Here is a 19,740-nt window from a genome sequence, read left to right as displayed (position 1 = left end):
AAGTTGTCTGCCTGCTCTCTATCCATGAGCCTGTCTTGTATTTTGCTTGCTAGTTCAGTTAATTAAATTCCACATATGAGTGAAATCACAGGTACTTGTCTTTCTCTGACTGGCTTATTTCACTTAGCATAATGATCTCTGGGTCCATCCATGCTGTTGCAGAGGGTAAAATTTTCTTTCTTCTTACAGCTGAGTACTATTTCATTGTATAAATATATCACACTTTTTTATCCACTCATCTGCTGATCCACTAGGGCTGCTTCCAAATCTTGCTATTGTAAATAACGCTGCATATATTCTTTCAAATTCGTGTTTTGGGTTTCTTCAGATAAATTCCCTGAAGTGGAATTGCTGGGTCATAAGGCAGTTCCATTTTTAATTTTTTGAGATGATTCTTTATATCATAAATGGTTGGTCTTCACTGAGACCTTTTAGAATCATAATATTAAACAAAGTAACTATTGAATAAATTTAGTGCAAGTTTCGATTACTTATTTCATAAACTTAGCCATGAATAAATTTTATTTCATTTTGTTTTATTTTTGAATTTTTATGAGTTTATTTGAGCCAAAACTCAGCCCTGAGAAAATTTTAGTGACACAGTCATCAGCGTGTAATTTTCAGCAAAACTTGAATAATATTTAAAAATGTGGTTTCAGTGATTAAAATAATCCAGTGAACAATTAAAATACACAAATACTTTATTTATCTTAGTTATAGAGCACTTTCAATCTAGCATGTTTTTTGACAGAATTGGTTCTCAGGAAGAATATACTTTTTTAAAATATGGAACACTTAACGAATTTGTGTGTCATCCTTGTGCAGGGGCCATGCTGATCTTCTTTGTACCATTCCCATTTTAGTCTGTGTGCTGCCAAAGCGAGCACTACATAGTTTTAAAAACCAGCATAGGTGGTTAATCATTTAGACATTTTAAATTTAAAATATGGCTTTTAGCCTGGTCGGTGTGGTTCAGTGGTTGAGCGTCAACTTATGAACCAGGAGGTCACAGTCCCATTCCCAGTCAGGGCACATGCCTGGGTTGCAGAACATCATCATTGATGTTTCTATCCCTCTCCCTCTTTCTGAAATCAATAAAAACATATTTAAAATGTAGATTTTATGTCCTTGTGATCTGACATGGCCTTAGACTTACTGCCCCTAAAATAGAATATAGGATTGTTTATTCTTTATAAGTGAATAAATTGGCATTGTTATTTTATGGTAGTATTCCATGCTTAGAATAAGCTTATTTAAAAGTTGAATACTGGTACAGTTTTGGAAAGGAAATAAACATTCTTCTCCCCTAGCCAAGTTCAGAACTAATAAAGGATAGATATAGAAGTTGGAAAAATCAAGATTAATTACTCAACAAATATTTATTGAGCACCTAACTTATACCATGCACTATTCTAGATGTGCGAGGTAGAGCAAAGAAAAACTCCTGCTCTTGTGGAGTATACATTTTAAAGGGTTAAAGAAACAAGGTGAAAAAATAAAATATATAAAATCTATATATATAAAGAGGTAACATGCAAATTGTCCAGGACGCCATAATGTCACGACCGCTCAGGAGGAGGCTGCGTGTGCAGGTGGGTGGGAGGGGACTGCGTGTGCAGTGAGGCAAGCCACAGATGGCGCAGGCCCGGAGAGAAGAGGGCCTGCCAGCCGCCGTGGCTGCAGGGAGGCCCGGAAAGAACAGGGCCTGCCAGCCGGGGCACACCAGCAGTCCCGCCTCTGCACGTGAGCTGCAGAGGAAACACCTTTTCTGACCGCTCATTGTCTAAGCTCCTGGTACGCCACTCACAGTGTTCTTGGTAACTTGGGTAGTAAGAATTCAAGAAGGTGGTCTAGGGTTTTTCCACCTCACTCCTGGAGGAAAAAACGAAGGTTCGCTGCTGGAGGGGCTAAGAAATGTCATTTCCTGCTCTAGCCGGTTTGGCTCAGTGGATAGAGCCTTGGCCTGTGGACCGCAGGATCCGGGTTCAATTCTGGTCAAGGACATGTACCTAGGTTACAGGCTCCTCCCTGGCCAGGGCCCAGGTCAGGCTCATGCAGGAGGCAACCAATCGAAGTGTCCCTCTCACATTGATGTTTCTCTCTGTCTTTCCCTCTCTCTTCCACGCTTTCTAAAAATCAATGAAAAAATATCCTCAGGTGAGGAAAAGAAAGAAAGAAGGAAGGGAGGGAGGGAGGGAAGGAAGAAGAAAGGAAGGAAGGGAAAAAAAGAAAGGAAGAAGGAAGGAAGGAAGGAAGGAAGGAAGGAAGGAAGGAAGGAAGGAAGGAAGGAAGGAGAAAAAGCAAGAAAGGAAGAAAGGAAGAAAGAAAAAGAAAGAAAAGAAAAGAAAGATGTCATATCCTATGAAAGAGACATCTTGAAAATGCTTAAAGAAAGTCATTTTTTCGTGGTGAAGGGACTGGACTCTGTGTTGATGAAAACACCTTGGCAGGTGCGGCGGCTGGCAGTGGCAGCAGCAGCGTGGTGATGGGAGCGGTGCCTTCCCCTGATCAGCCCAGTCGCCTCCCGCGGGGAGCGGGCCTAAGCTGTCAGTAGGACATCCCCTGAGGGCTCCTGGACTGTGAGAGGGGGCAAGCTGGACTGAGAGACCCCCCTCCCCAGTGCACGAATTTTCGTACACCGGGCCTCTAGTATTAGATAAGTGAAATGGAGAAAAATAAAGCAGAGTGAGGTGGGGAGAGTGTGTGTGTGTATGTGTGTGCTGGGGTAGGAGGCTTGCTAAGGTCACATTTGAAGAAGACCTGGAAGAGATGAGAGAGCTCTGTAGGTAGGAGAAGAGTCTCCAGGCAGAGGCCCTGAGGTGAGGAGGGGCAGAGTGTGGAAAGCCTTGTTGAGTGTTATTGTAAGGACTTTGGATTTAACTGGAAGGGAGCTTTTTTCCTGGTAAAACCAGAATCAGAGAGTAGGGTTTTAGTCCGATGGTCACAATGGCCTAATACTCCATCCCTGAAATTGACAGACATTCCCCCCAGTCACAGGTCCAGTGAACACCCATGGACCTCCCCCACAGGGCTTGCCTTCCTAAGCTTCTGAGAGCAGGTAGATGCAAACCCTGAGCACAGTGCTTGCCTGGTAGGTAGTATGTACTCTACAAGTGCTTGTTAAATGAATGAAATAAAGAGGTTAAAGCAAGGATGGTTGTGCACCCTGCTTATTAATAAAAATAAGTTGAGCAGCTCTGAAACATAAAGCACAAAGAAAAAGACTAGAAATCTTGGAGAAAGGGGACTTTTGGGTTGAGTGAAAACACTTTATTGGGGTTTAAATCGATACTTGCTCAGGAATAGGGGGAAAATTTCAACACTTTATCATTATTAGCTCCTTCAAAGTATTCCATGTCAGCCTTTTGCTGTTCCTACATTAGTATAAAGGATAATGTAGTACTTCAACTGAGAAATCATATGCAGTTTGATTTTTTAAATTTTTTATAGTGATACTTTAAGGAGTTGAAGTCATTTTGCCCTAGTTGGTTTGGTTCAGTGGATAGAGCATCGGCCTGCGGACTGAATGGTCCCGGGTTCAATTCCAGTCAAGGACATGTATCTCGGTTGCCTGGGCCCTGGTCAGGGTGAGTGCTAGAGGCAACCAATCGATATGTTTCTCTCACATCTATATTTCGCTCTGTCTCTCTCTTTCACTCTCCCTAAAAATCAATGGAAATAATATCCTCGGGTGAGGATTAAAAAAACAAAAAAAAACAGGAGCTCTGAAGTCATTTAAACATAAATTTTTAAATGACACTTGCAAAATCAGATAAAACTATTGTGTTTTCGATCTTTTTAAAAAGAGGCTCTGGTGGAAAACAGTATGGAGTTTCCTCAAAAAATTAAAAATGGAGCTACCTTTTGGGAATATGTCTTCAGAATCCCAAAACACCAATCAAAAGGAAGATATGCACCGTATGTTCATAACAGCGCCATTTACAACAGCTCAGATCTGGAAACGGCCCAAGTGCCCATCAGCAGACGAGTGGGTGAACAAGCTGTGGTACATTTATACCATGGAATACTACACTGCTGCAAAAAAGAAGGAACTCTTAACCTGTGCAACAGCATGGATAGACCTGGAGAGTATTATGCTAAGCCAGTCAGAGAAAGACAAGTACCATATGATCTCACTGACATGTGGAATCTAATGAACAAAATAGGCTGATGAATGAAATGGAACCAGGAGCATGGATGCATGGAATAGTCTGGCTGGTGCCAGAGGGGAGCGGGTGTGGGTGACTGAATAAAAAAGGTGAAAGGATTAGCTAAAGAACATATATGTATACCCCATGGACACAGACAGTAGTGGGGTGACGGCCAAGGGAGAGGAAGGTAGAGGTGGGTGAGGGTGGGCAAAGCAGAGAGAGAATGGGGACACCTGCAATAATGTCAACATTTTTTAATGTTTTAAATTTAAAAATAAATAAAAGCAGTGTGCCAAATAAAATAAATAAAACGAGGCTCAGTGGATGGAATTTGCCTGCATTTCGTTTGGGCATGAAAAGTGTGTTCACAGTTTTGCCCATGGTGTGGGTTGAATTATTTGGCAGTTCCTCAGAAAATGATCTCACCCCAGCTGATAAACAGGAACACAGACAGCCAAAGTCCAGGAACAGACGCAGGTGCAGACTTGACTTGCTGCCTCTGGAACAAAAGAACAACAGAGGAGCAGACGGGAGGCAGGCGACCAGGGTCTTCCTGATTTTACTGGCAGTATCACTGCCGTCACACACATACTAATGAAGCTGAAATAGCTCCACGGTAATGTAGCCAAGCAAATGCCAGGCCAGGAAAAAATCCTCATCCTGGACTTGATGTGACGTACTTATATCACTGTCCTGAGGGAGTAATGATGGAAAGAGGAACTCCTATACAGCACCAGCTTTTTGCTTACTGTTCAATGACTTTGCTTTCTTCACATCTGGGTTACATTAAAGTTTAATTCAAAAGTATAATAACACAAATGAGGCTATGTGGGAAGCTGTGCAAAAGCACACGGAGGTTAAAATTTTCCAAGAGATGTTTTTTCCTGAAATGTTCCTCAAATATTTGTAATTACTGTTAGACTCTCTCCTACCTCTTTCCACCTCCATACAATAAACCACAGAAATGCAGATTTACTCCGTAGGTTTAATTATGTTTATTACTATCTCTGCCACCCCCACCTTTGGCAGCTTTGCCTCTTTTTATCTTTCCCAGACTAGAAAGGGAGGGAGCCCTGTGTGGTGGTGGTGTGTGGTAACTTGCCTACCGAGTTTTAACGAACACAAATCAATCACCTATAGTAATTAAAAATAAGAGAAAGGCAGGCTTTTAAAAATGGGACGACCTATTGGACTTGGCCGTAAGCAACAGAAATGTAAGCATCGGCAGACTCTGAGATTGGGATTGCCAGAAAGCCAGGCTCAGAAGCGGGCAGGAACCGAGGGAGAACACAGCAGAGCAGGTTGGCCCAGGAGCAGCCTGATGAGCTCTGCTGTGACATCCGCAGCCCACAGCTGCCATCTCACCCTCTCTGGCCTTGCTGTAAAAGTTCCCACCTCCCCTGAACCTTTCCGTGACTGTCTGCAGATACAGTCTCCCCAGGGACATCAGCCTGGGTCCCAGCCCCACTGACAGGGTGAGAGGAAGCACCTGCCTGCTCTGCGTGGTCCAGTGGGATGAACAGTAGAGCAAAAGGGAAGATTCCTCCCAATGGGAACAGTGTTGGGTCTAGGGAGCTCCCCAAAAGGCAGAGGTCCACTACTGTTCTATGAAGACCTGGGTTAGTAAGTCTTTCTCTATATATTGGGAAAGGGTTCTTACTGCTCTAAAACAAGACTATATTTTTGCATTGTTTTCTCTTTCAGATGGCAGTGAGATTGCAACTTCAACCTTGATGGGGTTTTTGCTAATGAATGATTTTAAACTTGTCATTAATAAAATAACATACGATGTACAATGCCCCAAGAAAGGTAAGAAACACAGCTATGCGACCATCTTAACATTTCCCTGTAGCCATGGGACTTTTAGAGGGAGGTAGCTTATCTTAACGAATCTTTTAAAATCATCAAATGGCCAAGAAGGCTTTGGAGAACCATGTTTAAACTTTTCTAGTCAGGTGTTAATGATCAGTAGAAGTTACCTAGCAGGACTTTTAGCCTCATATACTCTTTTTAGACTTTTAAGCCTTCACTTTAGGAACTTGAATGCTTAATCTGACATTATTGTGTTAAGAAGTAGGCTGGAAAATCATGAACTCAAACGTGTATTGTTGCACAGCTTTTAACTCTTTTTTAAAAAACAGACTTTTTATTTTTCAGAGTAGATTTAGGTCCATAGTAAGATGGAGCAGGTAGTACAGAATTCCCATATACACTGTGCCCACCTCCCCACAGCCTCTCCTACTATCAAGCACCACAGTGGTACATTGTTACAATCTATGGACATACACCGACACCTCATCATCACTCAGGTCCCACAGTTGGCAGTAGGGCTCACTTTAAATATACATTTAATGGGTTTTGACAAATGTGTAATGACATATAGCCATTATTACAGATTTTTTTTAATGCTTTTGGTTTATCCACTACTGTAGTATTATACAGAGGGGTTTCACTGCCAAAAAAAAATCTTTGGTGCTCTGCCTGTTCATTCCTCCCCACACCCCCAACCCATGGCAGCCATTGATCTTTTTACTATATCCATAGTTTGGCCTTTTCCAGAATGTTATACAGTTGGAATCATACAATATGTAGTCTTTTCAGATTGGCCTTCCTAAATACTAAGTACTTATGCATATAAGTTTTCTCCACGTATTTTCATGGCTTGATAGCTTTTTTCTATTTAGTGCTGAATACTATTCCATTGCCTGAATGTATCACAGTTTATCCATTCACCTACTGAAGGATATCTTTTTAAAAATATATATATTTTATTGATTTTTTACAGAGAGGAAGGGAGAAGGATAGTCAGAAACATTGATGAGAGAGAAACACTAATCAGCTGCCTCCTGCACACCTCCCACTGGGGATGTGCCCGCAACCAAGGTACATGCCCTTTACTGGAATCGAACCTGGGACCTTCCAATCTGCAGGCCGACACTCTATCCACTGAGCCAAACCGGCTAGGGCTGAAGGATATCTTAATGTTTCCAAGTTTTGACAATTTTTAAAAAGTATTTTATTTATTGATTTGAGAGAGACGTTGCTTTGTTGTTCCACTTATTTATGCATACATTGGTTGATTCTTGTATGTGCCCTGACTGGGGATTAAACCCCTAACCTTGGGGTATCAGGATGACACTCTAACCAACTGAGCTACCTGGCCAGGCCAGGTTTTGACAATCCTATCTAATAAAAGAGTAATATGCAAATTAACAATCACCCCGCTACACCCACAAGCCACGTCCACCAGCCAGTCAGGAGCGAGTATGCAAATTAACCCAACCAAGATGGCTGCAGCCACACAGAGAGCAGGAGGGAGGCTTAGGTTTCCCTGGCGATGGAGGCAGCCAAGCTTCTGCAGCCCTGGCTGGCCCAGGCCTCTGCTTAAGGCTGCAAAGTTTCAATTATAGAAGATAAATAAATCCCAACAGAAATGGCTGCCGCCACGGAGCAAGCAGAAGGCTTGGCTCCGCTCCAGGCTACAAAGTTTCAATTGTAGAAGATAAATAAATCCCAGATACCAGGGCCTCGCCTAGGCCGCCCCATGCCCCAAGGGAACCCCCACCCTGATCAGGGACACCCTTCAGGGCAAACCAGCTAGCCCCCACCCATGCACCAGGCCTCTATCCTATCTAATAAAAGACTAATATGCAGATTGACCATCACTCCAACACACAAGATGGCTGCCCCCATGTGGTCAAAGATCCTGCCCCCATGTGGACACAAGATGGCCACCACAAGATGGCCAGCAGGGGAGGGCAGTTGGGAGGGACCAGGCCTGCAAGGGAGGGCAGTTGGGGGTGATCAAGCCTGCAGGGGAGGGCAGTTAGGGGTGACCAGGCTGGCAGAGGAGGGAAGTTGGGGGCAAACAGGCTGGCAGGGGAGCAGTTAGACCTCAATCAGGCTGGCAGGGGAGTGGTTAGAGGGTGATCAGGCTGGCAGTCTGAAGCGGTTAGGGGCAATCAGGAAGGCAGGCAGGTGAGCATTTGGGAGCCAGCAGTCCTGGATTGTGAGAGGGATGTCCAACTGCCCGTTTAGGCCCGATCCCACTGGGATCGGGCCTAAACGGGCAGTCGGACAACCCTCGAGGGGTCCCAGATTGGAGAAGGTGCAGGCTGGGCTGAGGGACACCCCCCTCTCCCCGTGCACGAATTTCATGCACCGGGCCTCTAGTTATGAATAAAGTGGCTGTAAACATTTGTGTGCAGGTTTTTGTGTGGACATAAGTTTTCAATTCATTTAGGTAAATACCAACGAGTATGATTGCTGGATTGTATAGTAAAAGTATACTTAGTTTTATGAGAAACTGGCATATTTTCTTCTGACGTGACTGTACCATTTTGCATTCCCATAGGCAGTGAATGAGAGTTTACTGTTGCTCCACGTTCTCATCAGCATTTGTCAGTGTTTTGGATGTTGCCCATTCTAATAGGTAGTGTAGTCATAAGTCATTCTTGTTTTAATTTGCAATTGCCTATTGACATATGACTTCAAATGCTTGCCTTCTGTATATCTTTGGTGAGGTGTCTTTGGCCCATGTTTAAAGCAGGTTGTTCATTTTCTTATTGTTGGTTTGACAGGGGTGGGGAACGTTTTTACTGCCAAGGGCCATTTGGGTATTTATAACATCATTCGCAGACCATACAAAATTATCAAATTAAAAATTAGCCACTATATTTGCTCAAACACTTAATTAACTCACCCCTAATGTTTTGGCAGGGACAGACCAAATGATTTAAGGCCCTCAGGCTGGACGTTCTCCAATCCTCCTTTAAGAGGACACCTGGGTTGACAGCACCCTTCAGTCTCACCTGGACAGAATCCCTGCTAATTTTCACAGCCAGATGTTGTGGGGACTTTTTTTCCCGGCACTGGTGCTAAGGGATGGGAGCCTGGTGTGGGACTGGGGACCCCTCATTCCTCTGGGGGGACCTCTGCAACCAAGATACCCCACCCTATTCTTAACCACCCCATATGGGTCTGGAACCAGATCATTTTGCATCTCCACCTCTTCTACCAGTCTCAACATGGCTTCTTCTTTAAATCCTTATAGTTCTATTTAGCTGGTCATCAGGTGGATTTTAGGGTGATTGCTTTATAATATAGTTTTAATATTGATGTGGTCATGGGAGGAGATGAGCACAGCCTTTATCTACTCCGTCATCTTCACCAGAAGCCTCAGTTGCTATCAACCTCTACTTTACCAGTAGTGACCAGCCTATTTCTTCCTTAACTAGAGGCCCGGTACATGAAATTCATGCATGGGGAGGGGGGGTTCCCTCAGCCCAGCCTGCACCCTTTCCAATCTTGGACCCCTCAGGGGATGTCTGACTGCCGGTTTAGGCCTAAACCGGCAGTTGGACATCCTTCTCACAATCCGGTACCGCTGGCTCCTAACTGCTCATCTGCCTGCCCCTAACTGCCCTCCCCCGCCAGCCTGATCCATCCCTAACTGCCTCTGCCTGCCGGCCTAATCGCCTCTTCCTGCCCCCCCCGCCTACCAGCCGGGTCGCCCCCAACTGCACTCCTCTGCCAGCCTGGTCACCCCTCACTGCCCCCCCCCCCCACCAGCCTGGTCACCCCACGCAGCCTGCTGTTTAGTCATTTGGTAGTCTCTCACGAACCCCCCTGCCGGCCTGGTTGCCCACGCAGCCTGCTGTTCAATCATTTGGCCGTCCCTCACTAACCCCCCTGCCGGCCTGGTCACCCCATGCAGCCTGTTATTCAGTCATTTGGTCGTCCCTCATTAACCACCCTGCCAGCCTGGTCGCCCCACGCAGCCTGCTGTTTGGTTGTCCGTCCAGTTGTTTCGGTCGTGATGGCCCCTGGATTTTTATATATTAGGATACATTTGTCTTTTTTATTCCTTATTTCATTTTATTAGCTAAGACTTGTAGTATGATTTTGAAAAGAATGGTGAGAGGAGACATCTTGCTCTTTCCCTGGTTTTAGTAGGGAATCTTTGAGTTTTCCACCATTAAATACTGTCATATGTTTTTATTAAGTTGAGGAAGTTCCCCTCTTTTCCTAGTTTGCTGATTTTGTCAAATGCTTTTCTGTTGATATGATCATGTGATTTTTCTTCTTTAGCCTGTTGATGTGATGGATTGCATTTGATTTTTAAATGCTGAGTCAGCCTTTCATATCTGCGATAAATCCCTCTTGGTCATGGTGTATAATTCTTTTTATACATTGTTGGATTTAACTTGCTTTTATATTGTTGAGGATTTTTGTCAATGATTTCTATTTGTTGCCATTGTTCTTTGTTTCTAATTTTGTTTTTCATGGGTTCTCTGCTTTTGTGGTTTTTAGTGAACATTTATATTATTCTATTTTCTTAGTGTAGCATTAATGCTTCTTAAATTTTTCCTAGTGGTTGCCCTAGATTTTGCAATATACATTTAAAAGTAATCCAAGTCTAATTTCACAGGCATTGCAAATACCTTATAATAACCACATATTTCCACGGCTGAGGAACAGTTATAACCCTCGGAAAGGTATCATGACAGTCCAGTTCATGTGAATTCATAGATCCATAGAGGCAAAAGGATGAGAGAAATCCATAATCAAAAGAATTAACTCTATGTTAAAGACTCGGACATGGCGACTCCCTTCCTTGTCAGTCTGGACCTCTTCAGATCTGTACCTTGCTGTAAAGAGCTTACACTTGAATTGCTTTTCATATGTATATTATACTTCTGTTTACATGTGTGTACACCGGCTTTCCTCCCCTGTGGATCCTAAAATAATTTTTGGATAGATGGTTGGAGGGTAGGGGGAGAGATCTTGGGTGGAACTCAGGAATAAAAGTGAGCCCATAAACGAATGTGTTATAAACTAAGGTGAGGTATTCTCCTGGGTTCTGGTAATGGATATCCCCCTTACTCTTCCTGTACAAAGATTTTTAAAGAAACAGCAAGTCATATTACAAAGAAAAAGGACAAACAAAAATATGATTTTAAGCCTCCTGCCTGGTAATTTATCATTCCAAATTGTCTTTGTATTAGCGGGACTAACAGAATCACCTGAGACGGGAAGAAAGGCCCATACCAAACGCTTCCCAGGAGGAAGGAGGGCTGATGGGCCAGCACAGTGGCCAGCCGCGGGGAATCAGATGTGGGTCCCTGGACTTGCAGACCCTGGAGGAAAAAGTGTGGTGACTGCCTTATGTTTCCCTTGTGTCTTTTCTCAGAAAAACCGAGTAGTGAGCACACTACTGAGTTGGAAAATATGAAATCCTTGGTTCACAGACTGTTTACAGCCTTGCATTTAGAAGAGTTTCAGAAAAAGAGAGAGCACCATTTACTGGAGGAAATTGACCACCTGAAGGGACAGCTGCAGCCCCTCGAACAGGTTAGGAAACATCACAGTTGAGTCTGAAAATAATACCCAGTTTTTATTGAGTGCTGTCCACAGGAGCATTTCTCTACAAACTAAGGTGAGGTATTCACCAGGGTTCTGGTAATGGACATTCCCCTTACTCTTCCTGTATGAAGATTTTTAAAGAAACAGCAAGTCATATTACAAAGAAAATGCTTAGTTTGAATGATTTACATATACTCATGTTCTCCTTTAATCCTCACAGTGAGCCACGAGTTTGGTACTGCTATCTTTCTCATTCTTCAGATGGGGAAACGGAGACAGCAAAGGCACATAGCTAGTCTGGAGAGCCAGAGCCTGAACTCCGGTGGTCTGACTCTAGAGCTGCCACCTTAATCTCTGCTCTGCTTCCTCTCCACGGAGGGCTGTGATGTCTCTGGAATGAGTATAATATGAGCTGGGATGCACTAGCTGCACTGCTACCCCAGTTTCTCTGTCAGAGATAGGCCCACGGCCCCAGCTCTGCTTAACAGAACTGCAACTGGAGAGTTAGTGATGGCTTCCTAACATCTGAGGTTAATCAGTGGCAGAGAAAAAAACTTTTCGGGGGAGGAGGTAGTGGCATCTGTTTTAATTTAAGGGAAAAAAAAACTGCATTTCTTAAATCAGTGATTCTACTTGTGATTTTGAAAAAGGGTAGGTGTAACTTTGTATATGAATAGGAAATAAAATAAACTTTTAATAGTGATTAACTCTTAGGCTATGTAGGGATGACAGAGAGGGGGACTTTTTACTATTATTTATTGGGTTATATACCTACATTTTAATTTTTCTTTACTTTTAAAAAAGTTGGTGATATGTTTATTAAGAAAAAAATGTTGGCCAATGGGAAGTTTTTCTCCCACTGTCCTCCCAGTACCATATACCCACACCTGTGAACATCTCAGATTTTATGTGCAAATGCAAATATGTTACTTTTTCCCTTTTTCAGAAAAGGACATGGGCTATTACACACTATTCTTACCTTTTTTCAACTAACAGTATCCAAGCCTACCTCATTTTATTTCTCTTGGTTTTATTGCGCTTCATAGATATTGCTTGCTTTTTTTTTTTTTTTTTGCAAATTGAAGGTAAGACACTCTACCAGCAAAAAGATAACAATTTGCTAAAGGCTCAGATGACGGTTAATAATTTTGGAAATAAATTGTTTTTAAATTAAGGTATGTACATTGCTTTTTTAGATGCAATACTGTTGCACACTTAATAGACTGCAGTATAGTGTAAACATAACTTTTATATGCACTGGGAAACCAAAAAATTCACGTGACTCACTTTATTGCAATGTTCACTTCACTGTGGTGGTCTGCAGCTGAGCCTGCAATATGCTGGACGTGTGCCTACATCCTGGAGAGAGCTCCAGAGGGCTGCATAGAGAGCTTCTTCATTACAGCTGTATAGTATCTTGATGGATAGATGGATAATTTTAGGTCTTTTAATCTTTTTTTAAAATCTTTATTGTTCATATTATTACAGTTGTTCCTCTTTTTCCCCCCCAAAGCTCCCCTCCACCCGGTTCCCACCCCACCCCACCCCATGCCCTTACTCCCCCCCACTGTCCTCATCCATAGGTGTATGATTTTTGTCCAGTCTCTTCCTGAACCCCCCACACCCCTTTCCCCCTGAGAATTGTCAGTCTACTCCCTTTCTATGCCCCTGATTCTATTGTAGTCACCAGATTACCAGTTCATCAGATTTTTTATTCACTTGATTTTTAGATTCACTTGATAGATATTTATTTGTTGTTCATAATTTTTATCTTTACCTTTTTCTTCTTCTTCCTCTTCTTAAAGAATACCTTTCAGCATTTCATATAATACTGGTTTGGCGGTGATGAACTCCTTTAGCTTTTTCTTATCTGTGAAGCTCTTTATCTGCCCTTCAATTCTGAATGATAGCTTTGCTGGGTAGAGTAATCTTGGTTGTGGGTTCTTGCTATTCATCACTTTGAATATTTCTTGCCACTCCCTTCTGGCCTGCATAGTTTCTGTTGAGAAATCAGCTGACAATCGTATGGGTGCTCCCTTGTAGGTAACTGTTTTTTCTCTTGCTGCTTTTAATATTCTCCTTGTCTTTTGCTCTTGGCATTTTAATTATGATGTGTCTTGGTGTGGTCCTCTTTGGATTCCTTTTGTTTGGGGTTCTGTGTGCTTCCTGGACTTGTAAGTCTATTTCTTTCACCAGGTGGGGGAAGTTTTCTGTCATTATTTCTTCAAATAGGTTTTCAGTATCTTGCTCTCTCTCTTTTTCTGGCACACCAATAATTCGGATGCTGGTACGCTTGAAGTTGTCCCAGAGGCTCCTTACCCTATCTTCATATTTTTTATTCTCTTTTCTTTTTTCTTTTCCGGTTGGGTGTTTTTTGCTTCTTTGTATTTCAAATCTTTGACTTGATTCTTGCGATCCTCTAGTCTGCTCTTGGATCTCTGTATATTATTTTTTATTTCAGTCAGTGTATGCTTAATTTCTAGTTGGTCCTTTTTCATATCCTTGAGGGTCTCACTAAATTTATCAGCCTTTTCTAGAAAATTCTTGAAAAACCTTATAACCGTGGTTTTGAACTCTATATCCAGTAGTTAGCTTTCCTCCATTTCTTTCATTTGTGACCTGTTTCTTTGTCTCTGCATTTTGGCTGCTTCCCTGTGTTGATAGAGTGGCTTTGTGTGCTAGGTGTCCTATAGGGCCCAGTGGCTCAGCCTCCCCAGTTACCTGAGGTGGACACTCTTGGTGCACCCCTTTGTGGGCTGTGTGCACAGTCTTGTTGTAGTTAAGCCTTGATTGTTGTTGGTATCACTGGGAGGAATTGACCTTCAGGCCAATTGGCTATGAGGATCAGCTGTATCTATGTTGGGAGAACTTCTGTGCTGGAAACACCCTTATGAGGCAAGACTTGCTTCAGTGGGGCTTTGGTGCTCACTGAGTCTGCCCCCTGAGTGTGTCCCTTATGGATCTGAGGAGTTGTAATCTGGATGGTTCTATTCTGACCCCTTGGTACACTGGCTCTTGGATCTCCAAGGAGGTGCTAATTTAGCCTCTGCCTGAGGCCACCCAGCCAGAGCTACAGAGAGATCTGCAGATTCCTCTTCTTTGTTTGGGTTTTGGAGATGCCCAGATGAGGCCCAGCTGTGAAGCAATGCCAGCTGCTGTGGGGCCTTGGGCCTTCTTTTGGATGTTCTGGGTCTCTCTGACTCAGCTGCAGTTTGTTAGGTAAGTTTAGATTTCAAAGGACCAGGTCATTCATATGCAAAAGCCTCTGCGCACAGCTTGGATAGGGTGGAGTCTCAGGTCAGAGCAAACAGCAATGGCTTCCTGTCAGCCCTGCCCTAAGAGGCCCCAGGGTCTCAGTGTCCCACGGTAATCACTGCAAGCACCTCTGAGAGAAAGCCGCCCTCGAGTTCTGCCCACTTCCAGACAGTCCAGTTTCTCCCCGTATGAGTCTGGGTCCCCAGAGTCTCGCCCCAAACTGGAGTTCAGAGCAGTCAGGAGCTTGTGTCTCCCTCCAGCTTGAAAAAGCCAGCCGCGTACTCAGTTGCCAGCCCTCTCCGTGCGTGCACCTCCGTACCTCTGCACTTCCGCAGCTCCTGTGAGTCTCAGTGTGCTTTTCTCTTTCCTTCTAGTTGCAGAATTTCCACTCAGCCAGTCTTCCCGTGGTTCTGGATGATGTCTGTTTTGTCTTTTAGTTGTAGTTTTGAAGTTGTTGTGCGAGGCGGCAAGTTCAGGTGTTTACCTATGCCACCATCTTGGTTTCTCCTAGGTCTTTTAATTTTATTTATTTATTTTATTATTTTTTATTTTTTTAAAATTTTTTCTGTTCTTCTTTTTTTTAAAAAAATATTTTATTGATTTTTTACAGAGAGGAAGGTAGAGAGATAGAGAGTTAGAAACATCGATCAGCTGCCTCCTGCACACCTCCTACTGGGGATGTGCCCGCAACCAAGGTACATGCCCTTGACCGGAATCGAACCTGGGACCCTTCAGTCTGCAGGCCGACGCTCTTTCCACTGAGCAAACCGGTTTCGGCTAGGTCTTTTAATTTTAAAAATGAATCTGTCATGATCACATGTGTGCAGGAGCACCTGTAGGATGAATTTCCAGAAGTGAAATTGCTGGGTTGAAGAAAATCAGCATGTAATTTTAGGGAGGGTTCAGAGGATGGCTTTTGAGTTTTCATTGTATACTCATCTATTCTATTTAAAAATTTTTTTGTGAGCAGGTACTACTTTTATAGTTCAAAAATAATTTATTAATGAACTGATTAATGTATATGTTTTATAAATTCTGTGTTTTCATAAATCAAGCCTCTTTAAAGTAACAGATATGCATTATTTTTGTTGCTTTTCTTGTAAACTGAGTTAACCATCTTTTCATTTTTCTCAGATGAAAGCTAAAATTGAAGCTCGCTCAGCAGCTAAAACCAGTGGACTTCTGTGGGCTGGATTGGCGCTGCTGTCCGTTCAGGGTGGGGCATTGGCCTGGCTCACTTGGTGGGTGTACTCCTGGGATATCATGGAACCAGTTACATACTTCATCACATTTGCAAATTCCATGGTCTTTTTTGCATACTTTCTGGTCACTCGACAGGTGAGTAGTTTGTTAGGAAAATAGTAAGTTAGAACATCTGCAAATAATTCCTTATCCAAGTCAAGTAATGAGCAATAAAGCCTTTTTATTTACTGAATTATTGCTATCTGGGTTGTTATAAGCTGATAAATTTTCTTGTTCTTTTTCATGAGGATAGAGATTTATATTCAGCCCAGAGAAACTATATGTAACTTCTGTAGAAAAATAAATATTACAACTCAGAGATTCCTCCATTGAGATAACACATTAAATTTATGTTCTTTGTTCCCTCACCTACAAATAAAATTGAATTTGTGTTGCAAAACACCCAGTGTTAGGGTAGCCGAAGGAGGAACGCACGAGGCCAAAATGGGTAAAGAATTATAAATTTATTGTTATATCTGCAAGCAGAAGGGCTGAGACCAAAATGGCATCAGGGGCATAGTAGGGGAACGGGATATTTATATCTCTTGTAAAGGTTAGTCAGAGTAGCTGGTCAGACCAGGTGCAGGTGGGGGCCAGGTGTAGGCAGTTCACTGGAAACTGGGTGAGGCAGTTTACTGGAAACTGAATTCCATTAATCATAAAACCTATAATGAGAATAATAGGAAAATTGCCAGGAGGGGCAAGAGCCCAGGCAGGGCACAATGGAGTGCAAGAATGTGCCTAACACCCAGTAACTTTAGCTTTATCTTGTGATTATTTTGCCAAAATAATCCATTTCTCTTTTTCTCCCAGTATGTGTGATTTCTCTTCCCAGCTGGTTTGCTTTTGAAAGTAGCAGCTGATCTCAAATGAGACTAAATGTTTTCCTTGTGTTGCCTTATGCTTGCTCTGGTAGCTACTGCAAATATTTTACTCATCTGCCTTTGCTTTAGTGTTGCTAAGGCATGCATCTTTCTTGCAGAGGCATTATGTTCATTTAAAACATGTTCTCTTTTTTTTAGGATTATACTTACTCAGCTATTAAGAGTAGGCATTTCCTGCACTTCTTTTATAAGAAATCAAAGCAACAGCATTTTGATGTGGTGCAATACAACAAGTTAAAAGAAGATCTTGCTAAGGTACTTTATTGCAAACACAGCATCTTATATAGCTGGTCTTGTATGGGAGCCAGAACTTAGTGTCAAGGAAATATAATTGGTGGCTTATTGTCACTGGTTAAATTTTTGATGTATTGCGGTTTGTTCTGTGAAATAGTTGACTTGTCTGATACTATTCCATATCCTACAATTTTATTGTCTTCTGTATTTGATATGGTGATAGCTTTAACTGTGTATGTGAAAATGTCTTAAATGACTTTGAGATAGTAAAATAATAATTTTTAATAGAAATCTTTTTCTAGGTGAGTGTGTGTTTTTAAAGAAAACAACCCAATATCAGGTTCATTTGTAATTTGTCACCTATTAAGAACATAAAAGAAAGAATTCTAGGAAGGTGGACACAAATAAAGAATTTTAAGCTCTTAAAAGTCATTTGCAAGTTCTGCCTAAAACTAAGAGAATCAGAGTGGTTTTTCTCCTTTCATGTTTTCCAGTTGTCAGATGAGCAAATGGAGGTGCTTAAGGTCACTTGCCCAGGTATACACAGTTAGAAAGTTGGGAGACCAGGGTATGAAACCAAAACGTTGTCTCCGGAGCCTATTTCTTAGGCAGCTTTTAGGCCTGTTTTTTGGCTGCCCAATGGACTCATTAGCTTGTTCAGGTGGCAACTTCTCAACATGTAACTAACTTTTAAATTTCTCTTAGTAATTTTATAAGAAAAAAGTTCTGGTAAAAATATCTTCTATTGCTCAATAGCCAGTAAGCATCATATCTTTTGTTATCTGTACCTTCTCAACTATCCACTCCTCAATTGAAAAAAACACACCAAGATATTACTAAAATTAAATTCGTAATCCAAAAATTAGTTAAAGAGACTTAATTTTTTATTTATTTCATATAATCACTACCTAGGAAAAATATCATGATGCTTTAAAAAAAATTTAGTGGCTACTCTTCCATTTGAATGATTCAATCCAAGAAGACTAAGGGAAGTTCTTCCAACTAGTTTATAGAAGTGGGCATTTAAGACTTAAAGGAGCACTCTGTGAAGTATTCATTTTTTAAGGTTGAGGGGGAAAAGGGAAGCTGACAGGTTACAGAGTGGATTCTTTTTTGGTTTGTGTTGTTTAAAATTTTTGTTAATCCTCACCTGAGGATATTTTTTCCCCATTGATTTTAGAGAATGGGAGGGCGAGAGGGAGGAAAAGAAGGAGGGAGAGGGAAGAAAGAGAGAAACATTGATGTGAGAGAGACGTATTAATTGGTTGCCTCCTCCATGAGCCCCAACCAGGGCCAGAGATTGAACCTGCAACCCAGGTACCTGCCCTTGACTGGGAATCGAACCCAGGACCCTTCGGTCCATGGGCCAGCACTCTCACCACTGAATCACACTTGAAAACCCATTATAAATGGAAAAACTAATATAACAAGAACTATAAGAATGTATTAGAAACCTTAAACTCACCTTTTAGGAAAGGATCCATATAAATTGAAATATTGTCGGCATTTGTCACTAGTAACTTAGTATATGGATTGACCTAAGGAGACATTTTCTCCCCAGCAGTCATGCTCATGTGTTTCCTATGCTTTCTGATCAAGGACTTTTTCTTTCCTTGTTGACAGGCTAATGAGTCCCTGAACCGGTTACGCCGCTCTCTCTATTTGCAAACACAAGTAGAGGAACTCAATGAAAAGAATTAATCTTACATTTTTAAATGTCATGGAATTTTTTCATTATGTGTTAATTTTGCAACTTAGAAACTGGAACTTTTTTGAGTTTCGAATTTGACTGTTTCAGTATCTTTTCTTAATAAAAGGAAATGCTTGCACAATACTGGTATTCTTGCGAGTTGTCACTTGAGATTTTTGGTTTGTGGATTTTCACTGCTTGTTGAGGTTTAATGCTGGAAGGAGCTTGGATGCGACCATCAAAATCAAAGTGGCGCCCTAACCGGTTTGGCTCAGTGGATAGAGCGTCGGCCTGCGGACTGAAAGGTCCCAGGTTCGATTCCGGTCAAGGGCATGTACCTTGGTTGCAGGCACATCCCCAGTAGGAGGTGTGCAGGAGGCAGCTGATCGATGTTTCTCTCTCATCGATGTTTCTAGCTCTCTATCCCTCTCCCTTCCTCTCTGTAAAAAAATCAATAAAATATATTAAAAAAAAAATCAAAGTGGCTGCTGGTCAGTTGGCACTTACGCTGACAGCCTGTCCTGAGTTCATTGCCTGTGCGGAGGGGAAATAGGCGTGTGTTTGACATTCACTTTTATTCTTAGGCTTCGTTTACAACAGTGATGGCGAACCTATGACACATGTGTCAGCACTGAAAGGTCCCAGGTTCAATTCTGAGGCGGCCGCATGCCGAGGATGAAACATTTGCTGCTCCTAGGGGTTGAAACATTTGCGAAATAATGTTTTTTCCTCAAAGTGACACACTGCCCGAGTTATGCTCAGTTTTTTGGCGAAGTTTGACACACCAAGCTCAAAAGGTTGCCCATCACTGTTTTTAGAATCATCTCATCACTTATTTATTTATTTATTTATTTATTTATTTTTTTTATTTTTTTTTTAAATTTCTTTATTGATTAAGGTGTCACATATTTGTCCTCAT

The 19,740-nt window shown here is 42.1% G+C and overlaps 1 protein-coding gene across 2 annotated transcripts in view; it reads left to right on the top strand.

The window, feature by feature from the left end:
* The window catches only part of LOC307101438 (calcium uniporter regulatory subunit MCUb, mitochondrial-like), a 78,312-nt gene extending 59,347 nt beyond the window's left edge, over positions 1–18,965 (top strand). For both annotated transcript variants that reach the window (XM_079774397.1, XM_079774396.1), the window contains exons 4-8: positions 5,856–5,960; positions 11,344–11,504; positions 15,906–16,109; positions 17,036–17,152; positions 18,755–18,965. In XM_079774397.1, coding sequence (XP_079630523.1) covers positions 5,856–5,960; positions 11,344–11,504; positions 15,906–16,109; positions 17,036–17,152; positions 18,755–18,832 — 665 coding nt within the window. In that variant the 3' untranslated portion in view covers positions 18,833–18,965. The remainder of the gene's footprint in view (positions 1–5,855; positions 5,961–11,343; positions 11,505–15,905; positions 16,110–17,035; positions 17,153–18,754) is intronic.
* The last annotated feature ends 775 nt before the right edge of the window (positions 18,966–19,740 follow it).

Source organism: Cnephaeus nilssonii (assembly GCF_951640355.1).
Source record: "Cnephaeus nilssonii genome assembly, chromosome: 1".
NCBI lineage: Eukaryota > Metazoa > Chordata > Mammalia > Chiroptera > Vespertilionidae > Cnephaeus > Cnephaeus nilssonii.
The sequence above is the reverse complement of the archived record's forward strand: the minus strand, read 5'-3'. Positions and strand labels throughout refer to the sequence as shown.